This window comes from Alligator mississippiensis, chromosome 5 (genome assembly GCF_030867095.1).
Source record: "Alligator mississippiensis isolate rAllMis1 chromosome 5, rAllMis1, whole genome shotgun sequence".
NCBI classification, from domain to species: domain Eukaryota; kingdom Metazoa; phylum Chordata; order Crocodylia; family Alligatoridae; genus Alligator; species Alligator mississippiensis.
In genome coordinates this window covers 122,003,963-122,021,359 of record NC_081828.1, presented here as the reverse complement: position 1 = coordinate 122,021,359, position 17,397 = coordinate 122,003,963, and the positions used below count along the sequence as shown (strand labels likewise).

Sequence of the window (17,397 nt, the reverse complement as noted above, 5' to 3'; positions counted from 1 at the left end):
GTCGTTCATCCCACGGATGGTGGCTCTGGCTCCTGATGCTGGTGGTCACCATTTGCTCGTGTCCGTTATTCCTATGGGCTGCCATGTCACGAGGGCCCGGGCGGCTGTCCGCAGTGGCACCGGCGGGAGCAGTGTGGAGGGCGGCACTGCCCCTGTCACTGGCTGCGGTCAGTCCCAGGACCGGGAGTGGCGGTGGCCCCCGTGCGCCCCGGGCCGGGCCGGGCCGCGGCGGCCCAGCAACAGGCGCGGGCCGTGCCTCAGCGCTGAGGCTGCCCCTGACGCGACGCCGCGTCACAAGCGGGGCCCGGGCTCGGTCCCGGCGCTGCGGGCACATGGGCCGGGCAGCGGGCGGGTGCCGGTGACGGTGACGGTGGCGGTGGCGGGGCCGGGGCCGGGGCCGGGCCCAGCCTCCTCCTCCCCCCGCCCTTCGCCCCGCCCCGGGGCCGGCCAAGCGCCCGCCTGGCAGCGCCTCGGCGCGCCCGAGCCGCGGCGGCTGCAGGCGGCGGAGAGAGGAGAGGAGAGGCGAGGCGAGGCGAGGCGAGGCAAGGCAAGGCAAGGCAAGGCGAGGCGACGAGACATGCAGCCGCGGTGCCAGCGCTGGGCGCTGCTCCTGCTGTCCTGGCTGCTGCAGGTAGGAGCGCCGCGCCCGGCCTGGCCTGGCCTGGTCTGGGGCTGTCCCCGCTCCCCTGCGCAAGTCCTGCCCCCTTCTCCGGAGAGGGGCGACAAATCTTGCCGTGGGCAAGGGCGGGGGAGTGAGAGGAGAACCCCCCTGGAGAAGCAGCCTGTGAGCGGGGAGCTTGGGGCTGAAATTGAAGGCGGGGATGCTGGAAGGAGCTGAGTTTGTGGGCTGTCAGCCAGGCACGCAGGCTGCTGTGTGGCCAGGAGCCCGCGGAGGATGCTGGTGGTCACTGGTGGGTGGCCAAACACTGTCCCCACTTGCCGGCGGAGAGGAACAAAGAGCTGAAAGAATCATACGAGCAGCAGGATCCTTGAAAACGAGGGTTGGCTGGGGCCGCAGGAGAGCATCTCGTCCAAGCTCCCTGCTCCAAGCAGGACCGTCCTCAGCTAGATCATCCTAGCTAGGGCTTTGTCTACCCGGGCGTTTAAAACCCCTGAGGATGGAGATCCCACAGCCGGGTTTTGCAGGGGAGGACCTATTCCTTCTGAAGAGCAGGCCAGATGGCTGGGCACGGGCTCGGGGGCAGGGATGGGGTCAGGAGCACCGGGGGCGTGGTAGGATTACAGACTCTAGACCAGCATTTCTCAGCCTCTGGGTCCCAGCCCAAAAGTGGGTCACAATAATACATGGAAGGGTCATGAGCAAATGAAAAAAATGGACCAAACTTTAAAAAACAGGTTCTCTTTTAAAGGAGAAAAATGGGGGAAACCACGGGTTTTCTCTTGCAGGCAGGCAGGGTTCCAGCCTACCAGGGGCTGCCTGGAGACCCCCATGCCCCATGCACCCATCCTCTGCCCCACACACTGTGGGGCTGGGGCCTGGGGTTGGGGGGCACTGGGTCGGGACTGCCCATTAATGTTTACAAATGGGTCCTGGTACGAAAAAAAGGTTGAGAACCACTGCTCTAGGCCACTCCCTTGTCTTGAGGTTGGTTAGCTCCGTGGCCAGGCAGGCATTCAGTAGCTTTGCCCTCACGGGAGTACTCAGATTCTAGGTACAATTGGGCTCGAAGATGTCTCTCTCTTTCTCTCTCGTTTTTATTTGGACTGGTGCCCTTTTGCGGATGAAATCTATTGTATAGCAAGGGGCAGTTGGCAATATTGCCTCGGAGCGACCCAGAAAAGTTAAGACTGCTGTATTTCAACTTCCAACAAGGCCTTGATCATTTAGCTTTTACCATTGTAAATAGGAGGGGCAGAGTGTATGGGGTGGGGGAGTGGATTTTGATCATTCTGAAAAATTCCTTTACATCATGTCATGACTTCAACAGAGCTGGGAAACTGACTTATTTTTTTAGGAGTGAGATCCACATGCCTTTGACAGAGGTGTGGAGGGAAATAAAAAAAAAAAAAAAAGGACAGCTGTTGTCCTTTTCATTTCTTGTCCTAATTTTGGGTTTGAATTCAATGAGTTTAAAAGTGTGGGATTAATAATGCTGACATAAACCAGACATAGTGCAGGCAGGTGGCCATGTTTAAGTTTCCCTTTCACAGCTTTGCCAATGCTTTTCAGCCACTCTTTTATCAATTGGACACTTGGCAGTACAGTTTATGTCATTGATTTGGAAACGCTCACGTGGTTTTCTTAAACGTGTCTTTTTGAATGCCTGCCCCTTGACTGCTGAAAGCTTTGGAAATGCAGAGAACCATATTGTTTCCACACTGGACTGGTTTAGGGAAAAAATACAGTTATTTATTTTTAAAAAAGGAAAATAAAATTATTTAACTAGAAATCTAACACCATCTACAAAATTGGGTAATGTTTCAAGTAACAGATGTGTTTAGAAACTTGTCCTTTGTCAGTTTGTACCACCCACTTACATAAAAGGTCCCTAGTATGTTGCCCATTCTGCCGTCTATAATTCCATGAAAAAAAGTCAACCCCACTAATATCATAAATGGATGTAACACCTCAAAAGTTGATTCAATTGTGCCTTGATACACCAGCTGTAAATCTGGCCCAGTACTTTCCATGATTGCTGCTTTATGCTGTTGAAACTGGCCATTAAATAAAGGCAGAGTGGCAATTAAAGGAAATGGGCAGTGAGATAACCTCAGAAGAAATCTTGTTATGAGAAAATGTGGATGATATTGTTTGTGTAAAATCTATTTGATTAAGAATCTTTGGTCTGTGGTACACATTCTCCAGGCACACCAAATCTTTTTTCTAGTAGAAATAAATTGCATAAATCCTCTTTGGATGTGCCCTATACTCATTTTATTTAAGATTATATACTGATTTATTTTTTAAAAATCTAGTGCGTTTGCTTTACCATCTGGATTTGTTGTCTTGTAAAGCATTTGAGATGTTTTTATAGATTAGGCAGCGTGTGTTTGTGTGTGTATGTGTACAGAGTATGAGAAATTATTTTTAGAAGCAAAGTGTACAAAAAAAAATGTCCAACCTTAAGAAATAGGGAGTGTATCTGATCATGGATGTTTAGTGTGTGTGTGTGGTATTCTGACTGTGGTGCTTTTGTGAGGGCAAATTTTGGAATCGATTGCAAGGTGTGCTGTTGTCCATATTGATGAGTGTGAAATGGGGTTACAGCAAGATTATTGTACCCTCTTTGCAGCTTCCACGTGAGTTCATTTAATATTTAAAATAGTGTGAGCTTTGTCATAGATTTTTCATTTAGCTTTTTTCAAGATGCTTTGGCCATTACCCAAATAGAAAAAAAAATAGTAAAAATATTACTTAGAACTGTTTGCCCTCAAAGTACTGTACAAGCAATAACTGATTTTTTAAAAAAAATTATTTTATTTATTTACTTAAATAGCACAAAATTCACCAGGAAACATTCATAGTATGTTGTTATATAACAATATATTTAGGCAAACCAAAAGAATACAACACATTTACAGGTCAGTGTATATCAAATCCTGCCTTGATCATGAGACTTCTTAAATGTCTTTGAATGACTTTCAGAGTTAATGCTAGTCCTTAATTATGTGGTGGTTATAAACTAAGATAAGTGACCTGCCCAAGATTACAGAGGGCATCAGTATTGGCAAACACGTGGAATTCTTGAGTCATTTTACTATATCATGAACTTCGACTTTCTTTAGAGGGGGTTGATGTATATTTAATCATAGAAACGTCACTGAGAGCAGCAATGGAAGAAATGGGGAATCAATTCTGAGGCTTTCCTTTTTAGATGGCGGTTTTCTGCTATAACCAGAAAGATACTAATCATTCTTCTCTCACCACTACAAATAAGAGAAAACCTAAACCAACCAACAAACACTTTGACCTAAGCAGACCTCCTGAAGTGCCAGAAGCTCCATAACCTTAGTGACTTTATCATTGTCATGCATTTAATGAGTAATGCACTTAAATATTACAGTGATGGACGGAAGTATAAAACCTTGAGATGGATGACGTGAGAGGTAATTTTGGCTCCCTCAGGAAGGAAATGAAAAACGTATGTGGAACAATGTTCTTTCTTTTTTCAAATTAACCCAGTTAATGGGAGGTAAGTTATGTTCCACAGTAGCAAAGTGAACTTAGCAGAATTTCTCGTTCCTCTGGATGTCCCCCACCCCTCCTTTTTTTTCCCCACAGGGTGCAGATATTTGGCAAATCAGTACTGGTATGCTATAACATAAAGGCCATCAGAGCCTTTATGTAACCATGTTTATGCTTGGTAAAATCTTTGGTTCCTAGACCAGGGCTTCAGTTTGTTTTGCCTTTATGCTGATGGCTGATAGTCACCACTATGAAAGGATGGGAAGCGGGAAGATTTCTCTCTGTCTGGTGTTGGCAGGTGTTGACTTATGTTCTCTTTATTTGTTCCTTTACAGTAGTGTAAGAGTGATGTTGTAGCCTTGAGAGCCCCCTAATTATGTGAGAGACAACGATTTCTTAGGATGATATCTTTTATTGGGCCAACTGTGTAACTGGAAATAACTTTATCCCAACTATGCAGTTGGCCCAGTAGAAAATATTGCCCTAAGAAATCCTTGCCTCTCACCTTTGTTCTTTTAGGCATGTAGAGACCTTTCAGCCCTGGATGTCTCCATATTTTAAGTATGATTTTACTAATGAGTCCCCATCTGTGAGACAGATTTCCCATACTAAAATCAGGCCTTCTGCCAGGCGGGTACCCCAGCATTTGCTTGTGTGTTATCCACTTGCTATCTACTTTACAGGTTTTGAAATCCTCTATAGGTAAGACTGAATGGCCTTAGGGTGTACTTTTGCTGGAGGCTGGTGCTATGATTACAGTGCTACGAAGAGGAGGCGATCTACCTCCAGTGAGAGTTTGGCACCAGTGAGAGTACAATTCTCAATTTGACTGATAGTCTGCCGTGTAGCCTTAGCTGTCTAATGCATTAAGTAATTTAAAGTGCCTCATCTTTCAGATGGTCAACATGAGACCCCAAGGCCAAATTGTTAAAGGTTTTTAGGCATTTGCTTTAGGTAAGATACCTTTTTAACAAAATACTTCCCCTACTCTCCTTCCCCAAGCCTTCTTAACACAGGTGCTCAGTACTTACAGATCCCCTTGTGGTTTTCTGAAGATGTGAGTTTAAATCTGGAACTAAGTGTTTTATGCCGGCAATCCAAAACTGGAGAGAGCCAAAATTAGCAAGCATTTGGCAGGCCTGCATGCAAGAGTTGCCCTTTGTAAACAGCATTTTTGTACAGTTAGATATGTTGATAAGTGTATCACAAAGCTAAAAGAATTAATAGATTTCTAATGTTTAGAGATTGTCAGAAACATTTTTGAATGTTATTTAAAATTAAAACATTTTGCTGATGAAATTGCACATCTGTTCCTCTTGTCCTTAGAAATAACTTTTATTAATATTTATTGTATTAATAAAATGTTCTGTAGCACCAGCTTTCATCTGGCAATCAGTCATGCCAAGGTAGTTTTGTTTTTTTTTGTTTTTAAAGCCAGTTTGCCAGGTATTTCCCATTTGTGTAATTGCTGTAGTTGTGGGATGTTTGTTTGCTTGTTTGTTTGTTGTTTTTTTGATAGACTTGACTAGGACTCCAGCATGCAAGGTTAAAACTACTAGCTCAGGTTTTGTCTTTATCTGAGTAAGTATATTAGCATAGGCATGTTATCTAGTCTTAAAAAAAAATCCCTTTGCTGTATTTAGATCCAGATAGAGTTCAAAACCTGGCTTAGTTTTTATTTTTCTCCAGACTGAAGTTTTCTTATTTTGAGGTTTATTAAATATGTTGGTTTTTCTTTCTGCCTGTGCATATTGTGCAGGTTGGCAGCTGCTTGTCACCAAGTCAGTAAGAGGCTGCTGGTATTGATGTGCTCTACTAATACCACTTAAATAAGAAGCTTTAGCTATGGTTGGCAGTGTGTGAAAAAGAAATCATCTCATACAGAACCTGCTAAAAAGGACTGCTGGGAGCTTGTTTTCAATCCATTTGTCCTGCATGACATGGTTAACACCTTGCCTTCTGAGGGGGGCTGTGACTGCAGATGTGTCTACTGCCCCCTTTTCCAACCCATCTGTTAGTTTCTAGATGCTCAGGGGCTCAGCAACCTGAAATGATTGTCTGTGGCTCATTTCTCTCATCTGTTGGAAAGTAACTATTGCACCACAGGGTGAAGGAAAGGAACAACTTAGCATGATTTATTGTTATATGATCCAGCCAGGGCTGCTGGGAACCAAATCTCCCCGTGTATCCACAGCAGTAAGATCAGCTGAGAGTTGCACAGGAGGACCGAGGTTGTGCAGTAGGCTTCTTCTGTTATTGTCGACGAGAATGATGCTATGTCACTGTGGTCAAAATACCTGAGAAACAAAGAAGTACTTGCATGCTGGTCAGTGAGACTGGGGAATGAGATGCCGAATAGACACAACTGCTATTTTTTTTTCTTTAGGTTGTTTTCTCTGTTACGTCACTCACTGAGTTAGTTGTGTTTATAACATTGCTAAAATTACTTAGCACTTTTGATCGTGGTTTTTACTGAAAAGGAAGTCACACATATTCTGATTTCCTTCTGCTCTCACTATTTCCCGCTTAGCTGTTGCAGGTGCCTGTATGCCTTTGCTTTACGCACAAATTTTGCACTTGCAGTTAAATTCTTATCAATTTTTAAACTGACTTGGTTAGAGTCAATTTAAAGGTTTTGTGGACATATTCATTTTGATTTTTCAATGGGTTTATTTTCATTTATTTTAAATCTATTAGGAACCAGTTTAAGGCATAAAAAATCTGGGTTTCCACCCAGGAATTTGCTCTGGTTTATCTAAACCAGTTCAAATTTGTGTGCGGGCAGGGCTTTTGTTTGCATGCGCCCATTAATTTAGTACTTGGATGTTTCAGTATAGTTTGTATCTTAGTTTTCTTGCATCTCAGGGCCTTGTTACATGGTTATTTTGAGCAGCTCTTGGATCTCTTAACACCTGGATTGTCCACACATTAACACCTGCAACTAGTTTTAAGCACTTGTTAGGCAGCTCAAAATTACACCCCTGCAGGTCAAAATTATTTCTGATCTGTGTTACCCAGCTTGTGTTACACTAAAGTGTAGCCACTCTAGACTACACTTTAATGTAAACATCCCGCCCACCTCCCACCCCCACTGGCCTGGATCTGGCCCACTGCCCCCCCCTCTCCCCAGCACCTCAGATCCCTGTTCACTGCTCTCCATCCCCTCCCCTTTCCCTTCTGCTTGCTTGTGGCTGCCTGCACTGCCTGTCTTGATGGATCAGGCAGGGGAGGGTTAACCTGCTTGCCTGGCAGAGCCACAGCTGCTGCTTTTTTGGCCAGGCTTAGCTAGGAGAAGAGCAGCAGCCAGGCTGGCAGGTTCACTGGGACAGACCATGGGAAGCTGTAAGTAAGTTTGGGGTGGGATGCAGAGGGCAGGTGGAAGCCCAGAATGGGCTCATAGTGTAAGGTGTAACAAGGCCCTTAGTTGAAGTGGCAGAGGTGCTGAATATTTAATACAAACACCCTTACTTGCAGCTTGCTCAGACCTGAGGTTGAATACACTGCATTTGAAAGGTAGTCTAAGTCCATCTTAACCCTGCAGTTGGTCCAATAGAAGATATTCCCCAGAGAAGTCCTGGTTTCTTTCTCCCAACTGGCTTTGGGGAGATAGCTTTGGAGTTAAATACTGTAGGTGCTTAAAAAAGGAGTAGTTTACATAGAGGAAGAAATTTTTAGTCAAAAAGACCGACATTTTAATAGTGGGGAAACCCCTGTATTTTAACATGGAAAAATGAAGGAAGCATCATTCAAACCTTCCTATATCATAAAAAAAGAGAGATGCAGCACCAATTCAGTATCTGTTTTCCAGTGGAAGTTCCCTTAAATAGGATTAAGTTTTCCAGAGTGTCTGGTGTTTTCCCAGGGGTGTAGGTTGTAGCTGTGGTGTTTTCCCATGCACTTGACACAAGGTGTCTCAGTGCTGTAAAGCAGTAGTTCTCACCCCAGGTCTCACCGTCTCTCCCTGTTAGATTTCCCTTTCTGTTGAAAATGGGAAGAAGGGTTGTGGCTATACCTTACTTAAATGGAAGGAATATGTCTCTAGTGGGTTATGGAATAGAGAAAATCCCACACAATTTACTGATTCGTTTTGATGCACTGGCTGGGGGAGTAGTTAGCTGATTGCACGATTTCACAATGATTACACACTTAATTCATACAACACAATTTTATTTTAAAACTCTTTGCTACGTATATAACACTGCTTAGCTTTAAGAAACACCACAAACATTAAAAACACAATAATTACATGTATCAGAAACAATGCTCTGAATGCACTTCCTTCCCAAACAATACTATAAGAATTAGTGTTACAAAAACAACTACAATTACAACTAAAAGTTAAATTTGAATCAATACTATTATTTTTCATAATATACTTACAATCCTAGAATTCCAAGAAGCCAAATACCAAAATATGGTTTCATTCCTCAGTAGTACGATTTAATGGGTTGGCCTCAGTAGTACGGTTCAATGGAATGGCCTCAGTAATACAATTCAATAGGCTGGCCTCAGCAGTGATAGGACTAAGTCCCCTTCCTTCAGTCCCTTTCAGGTGCTCCGTGGCTTCAGCGTGAACTAAGAGACTCGTGTTCACGGAGAGGGTGGTTCAGGTGATCAGTCTGACCCGGGCTTATACTTGTGATTTTTCCTTCGTTGGTCTACAAGTATAGTCGCCTCCAAATTGGGACAGTAAGTTACAGTTTTTATTGAGTGAGCTGCCGTCAGCGGGCTCCTCCTACTCAATATGTCACTGCTCCCAAATTTGGGCTCGGATCTTACTCAACAGATTCTTTTACCTTTGTTGAGCATTTTAAATTACCTTTGGGAAACTTCCATATCACTGCAAATGCCCTTTTCTTACCAACCTGGTCAAAAGGCCCCAGGGTTTGATCTCTTGGAATTCAGGATATTTGCTCTCTTTGTAAAAGACTTCTAAAAGATGAAATTTAAATTAAGACTTTAAGCACAGTCAGGACCTTTTGCACGTAGTCCCAAAAACAAAGAACTAGATAAGGAGATAAATCTTATCTTCTTCCTGAAACTGGCTAATGGGCAACCTTTACAAACATTCAAACTATTTCATTCAATATGACAGAATACAATGGTGGTTACATTATGGGAATGGTCACAGTGCTTGAGACCAGCTAGTGCAGAGTGGGCAATTATTTTGGCTGGAGGGCCACTTAGGGAATTGTGGCTAAGTGGCTTTGCCGTGCAGTTGGCCAGGGGGCTGAGCTGGGGTCATGAGTGGGTGGGGAGCAGTATCTGGGAGTGGGACAGGCAGTCGGGGTTGGCATCTGCTTCTTGCATGCCCCTGCAACAGGTGTCAGTTTTCCAGGTAGGGGCATGCAGGCAGTGGAACATGGTTCTGCCCCAGGCCCCATCCTGTGCTGTCAACTGCCACGCAATCCTGATCCTGGCTCTGGCCCCAGCCCTGTCTGTCCCCCATCCAAACACCACTCCCATCTGTTGCTTCCTGCCCACCCACAGCCCCATCCCATTTGTAGAGCTGTGAGCCCTGCCTGTGCAGGTCCCAGCCAGTCTCCATGGCTTGTAGACCCTGCCTGTCCACTCCATCTGGCACCCCTGTAGTAGGTGCAGGGTGGATGGGCCAGGTTGCCTGGCCAGCAGGGCTGGGTCTGGTGGTGGCAGAAGCAACCCTGACAGTAGCAGCAGGAAGGAGCTGCTACTGCCAGGAAGCAAGTCTGGGTGTTGCACTGCCCCAGCTCTACTGCATGCCTGGAGGCGGTGGGACTGGCCATGTGCGCCATGGCCTGGGCTGCCCCATGGGCCTGGGCCGGGCAGGGCTGAGGGACCTGCCACAGGCTAGATAAAATCTCTTGGTGGACTGGATTTGGCTTGCCAGCCAGATTTTGCCCACCCCTGAGCTAGTTGCTAATTTTGGTCCTAATATAATTGTTTCCCTAGTGCCAGGGGCCTCTGGAGTCTAAATAGAAACACTGGCCACGTCCAGATGAGCACAGACTTTTGGTTCCTCAGGGACGACTAGCAGCGGCACACTTTGTGCCACTGCTAGTTGTCCCTGGGGAAAGCCTGTGCCATGCGCCCTCTGGAATACGGCAGGTTACCCCAGGTCGGATAGGGGAGGCTGGGGCCAGCAACTGTGCTGGTCCCACCAACCTTACCTGGGGTCCTGGGTGCCAGGGAAGCTGCAATTGCATTGCTTCTGCAGCTGGGAGCCTGGCTGTTTGGGTGGCATGTGGTGCCTCCACATGTGCCATGCTGCTTTTTTTCTGTGCAGATTTTTTTGGAAGAAGAACCCCTCTCCCCCTGCGCTACAAGGTAGGAGCATGGGAAATGCCTGAATATGTGGTGTGTGCCATCTGTGGCACCACATACCACATGGCCGCGTTTTTTTGTATGCAGCCCTTAAGTTTGAACAAGAAAAATTTGCACCAACTCCATAATTTCTGAAGCAACTTTGTAAGAGTTTTTCTACAGAAAAAGCCCAAATCTCATAACAGCATTTTGCAGATACCAAGACTAACAGCCAATAAGGCTGCAGGGCATTGCAAGTCACAGGTGTTGTCTTTCTACAAATACTGTCTAAACAGCAGTCTTGTGCTTAAACTGGGCGGGGTCAATAAACTGTTTATTGTTTGGTTTTTGACATGCTTCTCTGTATCAGTCTTGCAGATCATGCTGATGATCAGTGATGCCAACCCTTTTCTAAAGTAGATTTCAAAACCTGAGTAAGAATGATCATCTTAGCATTATGACAGGAGAAACTGAGGCACAAAGCACTCAAATGATTTGCCTACCCTCATGCTAGCCCTGTGGTAGTCAGTGATAGTACCCAAATCTCCTAGCTCCTACTCCAGCAACTGGACTGCCTGCATTTTGGACTAGGAAGCGGATGTTAGGGAGGAGTTGATTAGGGCCTTGCATCAAAGGCTTAACCACAGTGGAAGCAGATGTGTTTCATTAGTGCTGGAAAGCAGCAACTAAAGCATGCATTCTCTGATGCAAATTAAAACCCCGCCCTCTGCTCCAGTCTAGCTTTCTGTAAGCAGCTCTTTCCTTCACCTAAAAAATAACTACAGTTATGAATCTTGGCAGAAAATAGGCTTGCTTGATTTGACAGCTTAAGTGTCCTCAGGAGTGATCCTGGTTGATATGTTTCTGGTGTGTGTGTGTGTGTGTGTGTGTTTCTAACCTATTTCCATGAAGAAAAAAGCACCTCTGACTCTTTGGGAGAAAATTCACAAAGTGCTGAGCAGTGATTTGCTTGCATTACTGCTTTGAATGTTAATGGACAGTGCACAGCTAAATTGCTTGCCCACCACTTTGAAAATGAATCCCTTACTCTCAGACCTTGCAAAGGAAATCAGGTGGATGCACAGGTCCCAATCCTGCACTCCTTTGCCAAAGTCCTCCATGGAAGTAAAATGATTTTTCTTGTCTTCAGTTAGAACTGGGGCAGGCAATTATTTCAGGTGGAAGGCTACTTACTGAGTTTTGGCAAGCCATCAAGGGCTGTATGACAGGCAGCCAGGGGCAGATAAATATTAATTCTGTAAATTTTTTAGGGGCCCCGCGGGCCGGATAGAATGGCTTGGTGGGCTGCATTTTGCCCACCCCTGAATTAGTATGTTTTATGCCTGTGTGGGTGTATTGAGTCCCAACCTATCTAAGCGTTAGAATGGTGGCTAGAGCCTGTCTGTACAATGAAAGGCCTTCTCCCACAGAACCCCTGTGGACACGACTGTGGTACAGGGGAAAAAAATGAAGGAAGTGGGGAGGGAATCAAATCATAGCAGAAGGTGCCAGTACAATGGATCTGGAGACTGAACGCTATCTACAGGAGAGGTATAATATTGGTATTAGCACCATAAGCTTCTCCATCCTGCCCTGCCAACATGTATTAGCTCTGACCTGGCAGCAGCCACTCCTGAGATGGAAAGTGTTTTATTAGGGCCTTGTCTCACGTTATGCTTGAGATGCGTTAACTGCATTTAAAGTGTGAGCATTTGCATGTTCAAGCAGCAAAATATGTGCTAGGTGCGCTCGTATTGTAGCAAAGTTAGGACAGGAGGAGTATCTTCAGATCATATTAAGTAGCACGTGTCATTCAACTGCTTCACATAGATAATATCAGCAGTTCGTGGTTCCAAGGCTGGGACCCACAATCTTCTGATTGTCGTTCCCAGCCTTGGGCATACATGGGAGATTCATGCTGGCTGCTGTGTGATCCTGGTGCTGAAACTCACAGTCAACTGATCAGCCGGTCCCTGGGGCTGATTGTCGGTCCCAGTCCCAGGACTGACTCCACCAGGGTCTCCAACCAGCTCCAGTCCTGGGGCATCAGCATAATCCACCTTCTCCTGGGCTTGGCTTCCTGTGCTAGTGCACACAGATCCAGCTCAGAGAGAAGCATGCAGGCTGTAAGATCGTAGTAAACATTACCATGCAACTGCTCAGAATGTATTCTAACTTTTAACACAGCATGGTAATGCTTACTGTGATCCAAATAAAACACGTGTTAAGTGACCTGTGTGACAAGTCCCTTATATATAGCTTGCTCTTTTCTCAGGGTCTGATGACATCGCTGTACAAAGACCTGACTCCAATTCATGTAAATTTACCCATGCTTCTGCTTTGAACTAGCTAGCTTGAGTGCCAATAGCAGCATAGCTGTTGCAGCACAGGCAATAGCTGCTTAGTACTCACCCACCCGGTAGGCTTGTGGAGACTGCACTGATGCTTGAGCTACCTTAGTTAGTCTGCAACTAAGCATGCTGGGTGTGAGTTTAAAGCTAGTTCACATACGTCTGTGAGAGCTACAGTTGCACCTTGTAGCATAGATACGTCTCTAGGCTGTCTCTTCAGCTTGCTGACAAGGTTGCCAGTTAGTGCCAGTTCTGTTTAGATTGTTTTGCGATCTCCCCATTGACTGCTAAACTCCTTTCTGTATAAGAAAGGAATGTCATATTGGCCAGCTTTACTCTGCAGACTGCTGTCAGCATAGCTGTTTCATTCAGAGATGTCAAGGAGTGGGATGTTTTACCAATGCCATTGTGTATGTAGAAGCCTCATAAACCTGCACTTTACTAATATAGCTTGCTTCTCTTGTGTGAATGCAGCTGTAACACACTATAGGTACTCTGCTGATGTGGTGCAGCTTATTTTGCTTTGCTGTTCTAGGATGCCACTGCAAAACGTTCCTAGTGTAGGATATCAGTACAGCTAACCAGGTAGAGTGCTCTTAGGTTTGACATGGGGTTTGCTGCCATCTGTACTGATAAAGTTTGTTAGTGGTTTCAACCAATGAGAAGATTTCTGTTGCCAGTATAGTTTCTTTGAATGATGTAAACCAGAAGGGCAGAAAGGCTCTCTTGGCATAATCTGCCACCTACCCTAGCAGGTTGACTGTTGTAGCAGTGTTGGTTCAGGGTGTTTTATCTCCTACCTGTTGATGCAGTTGTGTTGGTGAAACTGAAGTGTGGACCTTACTTGGGTCTATTTTTTTAAAGAGGTTCTCTTGGACATTGGCAACACACAAATTTACATAGTGCTTGAGGTTTCAGATGTTTGTACAGATGCAGACCTGTGCAGAAAAGGGAAGAAACTGCTTTATGGTAAATGCCTTTACATAAGGGATTGGACTGGTACACTTATTTCTGTAACAAATTGCATACCCTAACCAACCAGTTATACTAAACAAATGCACATGCTGTTTGGGGAGACCTAAGTTTTTTTTCAGAAGCCTCTTTCTGCAAATGTAAAGGTCGGTGCAGATGCCTATTCCCTTGCGGCTGGTGGCATTAAGAAAGCATTATTCATTGATGCACAGGATGATTCAAGCAAGCATTTTCTTGCATATGTGTTCCTTTTGGGAAGCTAATTTGTTCGTCAGATAATCAGCCCCATACTAGGCTCATTGCTGGCCTTCCTTGTATCTAAGTTCCCACCTAGCAGTTGTACTGTACCCAGTACAGCTCAGAGCCTGTGGATCAAAATGCAAACATCAGGCTTAATTCTTCATTTAAGTGCACCTACATAACTTGATTTTGATCAGGTCTCCTGGCTGTAACAGGTGTCAGAATTTGTTTCTGACCTTAGTATGTTGTTTTCAGTTAGATGTCTCACTTTTTCAATTGGGAACTTAGAGATAAAAACAGAGTGAAATCCGCTGTTGACTTATTGGTTGACTTTGGGCAAAACGCATTGACTGTCTGTCTCCTCATCTGTAAAATAGAGATGAAGATATTGTTAAGGGTTGGATTAAATGTCCTGGAAACTGGGCTACTCTTTGTTTAAAATATCGTGGTTGAAACCATTCATCTCCTTTAGATAATTAGTAGGGCTGTGCAAAGCTTCGGTTCACAATTCTATTTGGAGAAGATTTGACCCGATTTGGAGACCGAGTCTCCAAATCCGAATCGAATTGCTAGAAGTGTAAAACTTTCTGAATCAATTCGGAAAAGATTTGGAGGGCAGTCTTTATGGGGAAATAGAAACTTAGAAGAGGGAGCGGGGGCAAGGGGAGGGAGGGGGAGCAGGGGAGGGAAAGACTGACATCTCTAGCTGGCCAGTGTGTATGATTTGTCTCTGACTGCCCTTCCAATCACAGTGTCTGGGGGAGGGACGTAGAAACAGCATAAAAGCCTCTGTCTGCAGGCTTGTGCTTTTTGTGAACTGGTTCTAAGTGAGCAACAGCATCAGAAAGGTACTGGACTACCTGGCTTGCTTCCTAGTCAGTCAGTTGCCTGCTCCTTTTTGTTCTTAGAAAGGATTGGGTAGGATATAGCTTAGCTTAGTTTAGAATCTCTTTACTTAATACCTATCCAATTCATTTCTTTCCATTTCTATTTGTCGTCTTTCTTTTTGGCAATACTTTTAAAAAAGAAAGCTCAGTGTTTTCCCTGGCAGTGTGAGCTATCACTGTGCAGAGAAGCACGCGCGCGCGCACACACACACACACACACACACACACACACGAAGAAAAATCACATATTCATAGAAGAGATTGTATAGTTATTATATTAGTTATTAAAACTAGCTATAACTAGTAATATTAATAGTTTACATACAGACTAGAGACAACACAGAGGAACAAAAAAACTAGTCAGCCAGCTGCACATTCAGGTTCAGACCAGACCAAAGAAGAACACAACACACCATACATATAGGGATATTTATAGGTATTAATAATATAGGTATATATAGGTATTAATAATCAATCAGACCAGTCAACAAATCACACAGCACTCACAAACAAAAGAACTTGTTACTGACAGCCTGCCACAAATTCAGAACAAGACCAGATCAAAGAAGAACACAACATACACACACACCTTTTCCAGCACAGGAAACTTTAATATGAAGCATGCTGGAAAAGCAGGTGCCAGGACTTCTGGCAGGGGAGGGAGGGGCTAGAGGGGGTAGGAGGAGACCTAGATCTGTAAGTGTTGTCCCCTCCCCCTCAAACATAGATGTATCCTCTTCCCAAGCAGCCATGAGGCTTCTGCTGACAGTGGAAGCAAGGAGGTAGATGCAGTACCTGAAATCCCTGCACCTGCACCACCTCCCCGAACTCCAGAAATAGACACCAGCAGAAGAATCACTGCCTCCTCAACCCCAATGTAATCTCCCAACATCAGCCTCCCACTGTCAGAGGAGGAGCTGTAGCTGGAACCAGGAGACCTGAGCATCTTGGCTCGAGCAATTCTGGGGACCAAGGGGGAATCGGAGTTTGTGCTCCACACCTCTCAAAGTTCCCCTAGACCCAGGTCTCCTTCTCCGAGCAGCACCTCAGAGGATGTTGAGGTTGTGGAGGCTCAGGCAAGTGGCTCAGCTGAAGCAGCTCCTGCTGTTGTGCGTCAGCCTGCTGAGGAGTGGGATAAGGCAGCATCCCCACCCTCAACCCAGAAGCAGGCGAGTAACATAGTGTGGGAGCATTTTGAGCTGACAGATGATCCCAGGTATGCTATCTGCCAGCACTGCTGAAGGCAGATCAGCCAGGGCAAGGACATAAAACACTTTGCCACCACAGCGACGCTGCTGCATCTCAGGAGGCAGCACCCCCTTGCCCTTCTTCCTGCTCAGCCTGGCACCAGTGTGTGTGCGCCCAAAGGGAAGTCCCCTGCTCGCTCCAAAGGCCCCTTTGCCCCCAAAGCAGAGGCAGGCTACCCTGGAGTAGCGGGGGAAAGCTGCAGACAAAGGGGGGCGCATTCCCAAGGCGAATGAGATCATCCAGAGCATTGGGGAGATGCTTGCTGTCAATGGCCATCCCTTCTCCCTAGTTGAGTGGCCAGGATTGAGGCGGCTCATGGCATTTGTGGCCCCATCTTACTAAGTGCTCGCATGTACCACCTTTAGCAGGATGGTGGTACCTTCTCTGTGCGAGGCATGCAGGGAGTACTTGAGGGAGGAACTGCGCAAGGCAGGGCCGCAGGTAGCTTTGCACTTCACCTTGGACATCTGGAGCAGCCGGGGTGGCGATAATGCCTGTCTCTCCCTCACAGGGCACTGGTGCAATCAGTCAGGCCATCGGTGGGCTCTCCTCCAAGCCAAGGTGCTGGATGAGTCCCACACGGCAAGGGAGATCATGGTGGCCATGAACCTCATTGTGGCTTGTTGGGCAGGCCGAGCTCACCCGTGAGTTCATGGTTACTGACAACAGGGCCAATATGATCAAGGCTGTGCATGACGCCAACTTTGTTGGCATCCGCTGTGTGGCACGCAGGCTGCACCTTATAGTTAGGGTTGCCGGTGATGGCTCTGCGACCCCTACCTCTACAAGGCAGCTGATTTCAAAGTACAGGAAGATGGCAGGCTACTTCCACCACAGCATCAAGGGGGGCAAAATGCTGTGGGAGAAACAGAGTTGAACATCCCGCAGCACAAAATATCATGCAGGATGTGGAGGCTGGGTGGAACTCCACATACCTGATGCTCGAAAAGCTGGTGGAGCAACAGAACGCCATCCATGAGATCGCCTTGCTTGGGAAGATCAGGATCAGTGGGCCCCTGAACAGAGCTGAGTGGGGTGCCATCTCCTAGATCTTGATGGTCCTCAAGCCCTTCCTCAAGGCCACTGAGACCCTTAGCACTGGCGATGTCCTCCTTAGCCAGTGCAGGTAAAAGTGCAGAGGTGCCTGGGGAGTCAGATGTCCAGCAGGTTGCAGTGTGCCAGAATGCCACTGTCTAATCTATAATGAATCTATGAATTTCTGTACCTAGGAGGCTGACGAAGTGAAGTTCATAGGCCCAGCTGTGAAAAGTGG

The 17,397-nt window shown here is 46.0% G+C and overlaps 1 protein-coding gene across 1 annotated transcript in view; it reads left to right on the top strand.

Annotated features, from left to right (window-relative positions):
* The first annotated feature begins 431 nt into the window (after positions 1–431).
* VOPP1 (VOPP1 WW domain binding protein) overlaps positions 432–17,397 on the top strand; it is a 109,387-nt gene continuing 92,421 nt past the window's right edge. Inside the window, exon 1 of the mRNA XM_006275622.4 lies at positions 432–631. Coding sequence (XP_006275684.1) covers positions 578–631 — 54 coding nt within the window. The 5' untranslated portion in view covers positions 432–577. The remainder of the gene's footprint in view (positions 632–17,397) is intronic.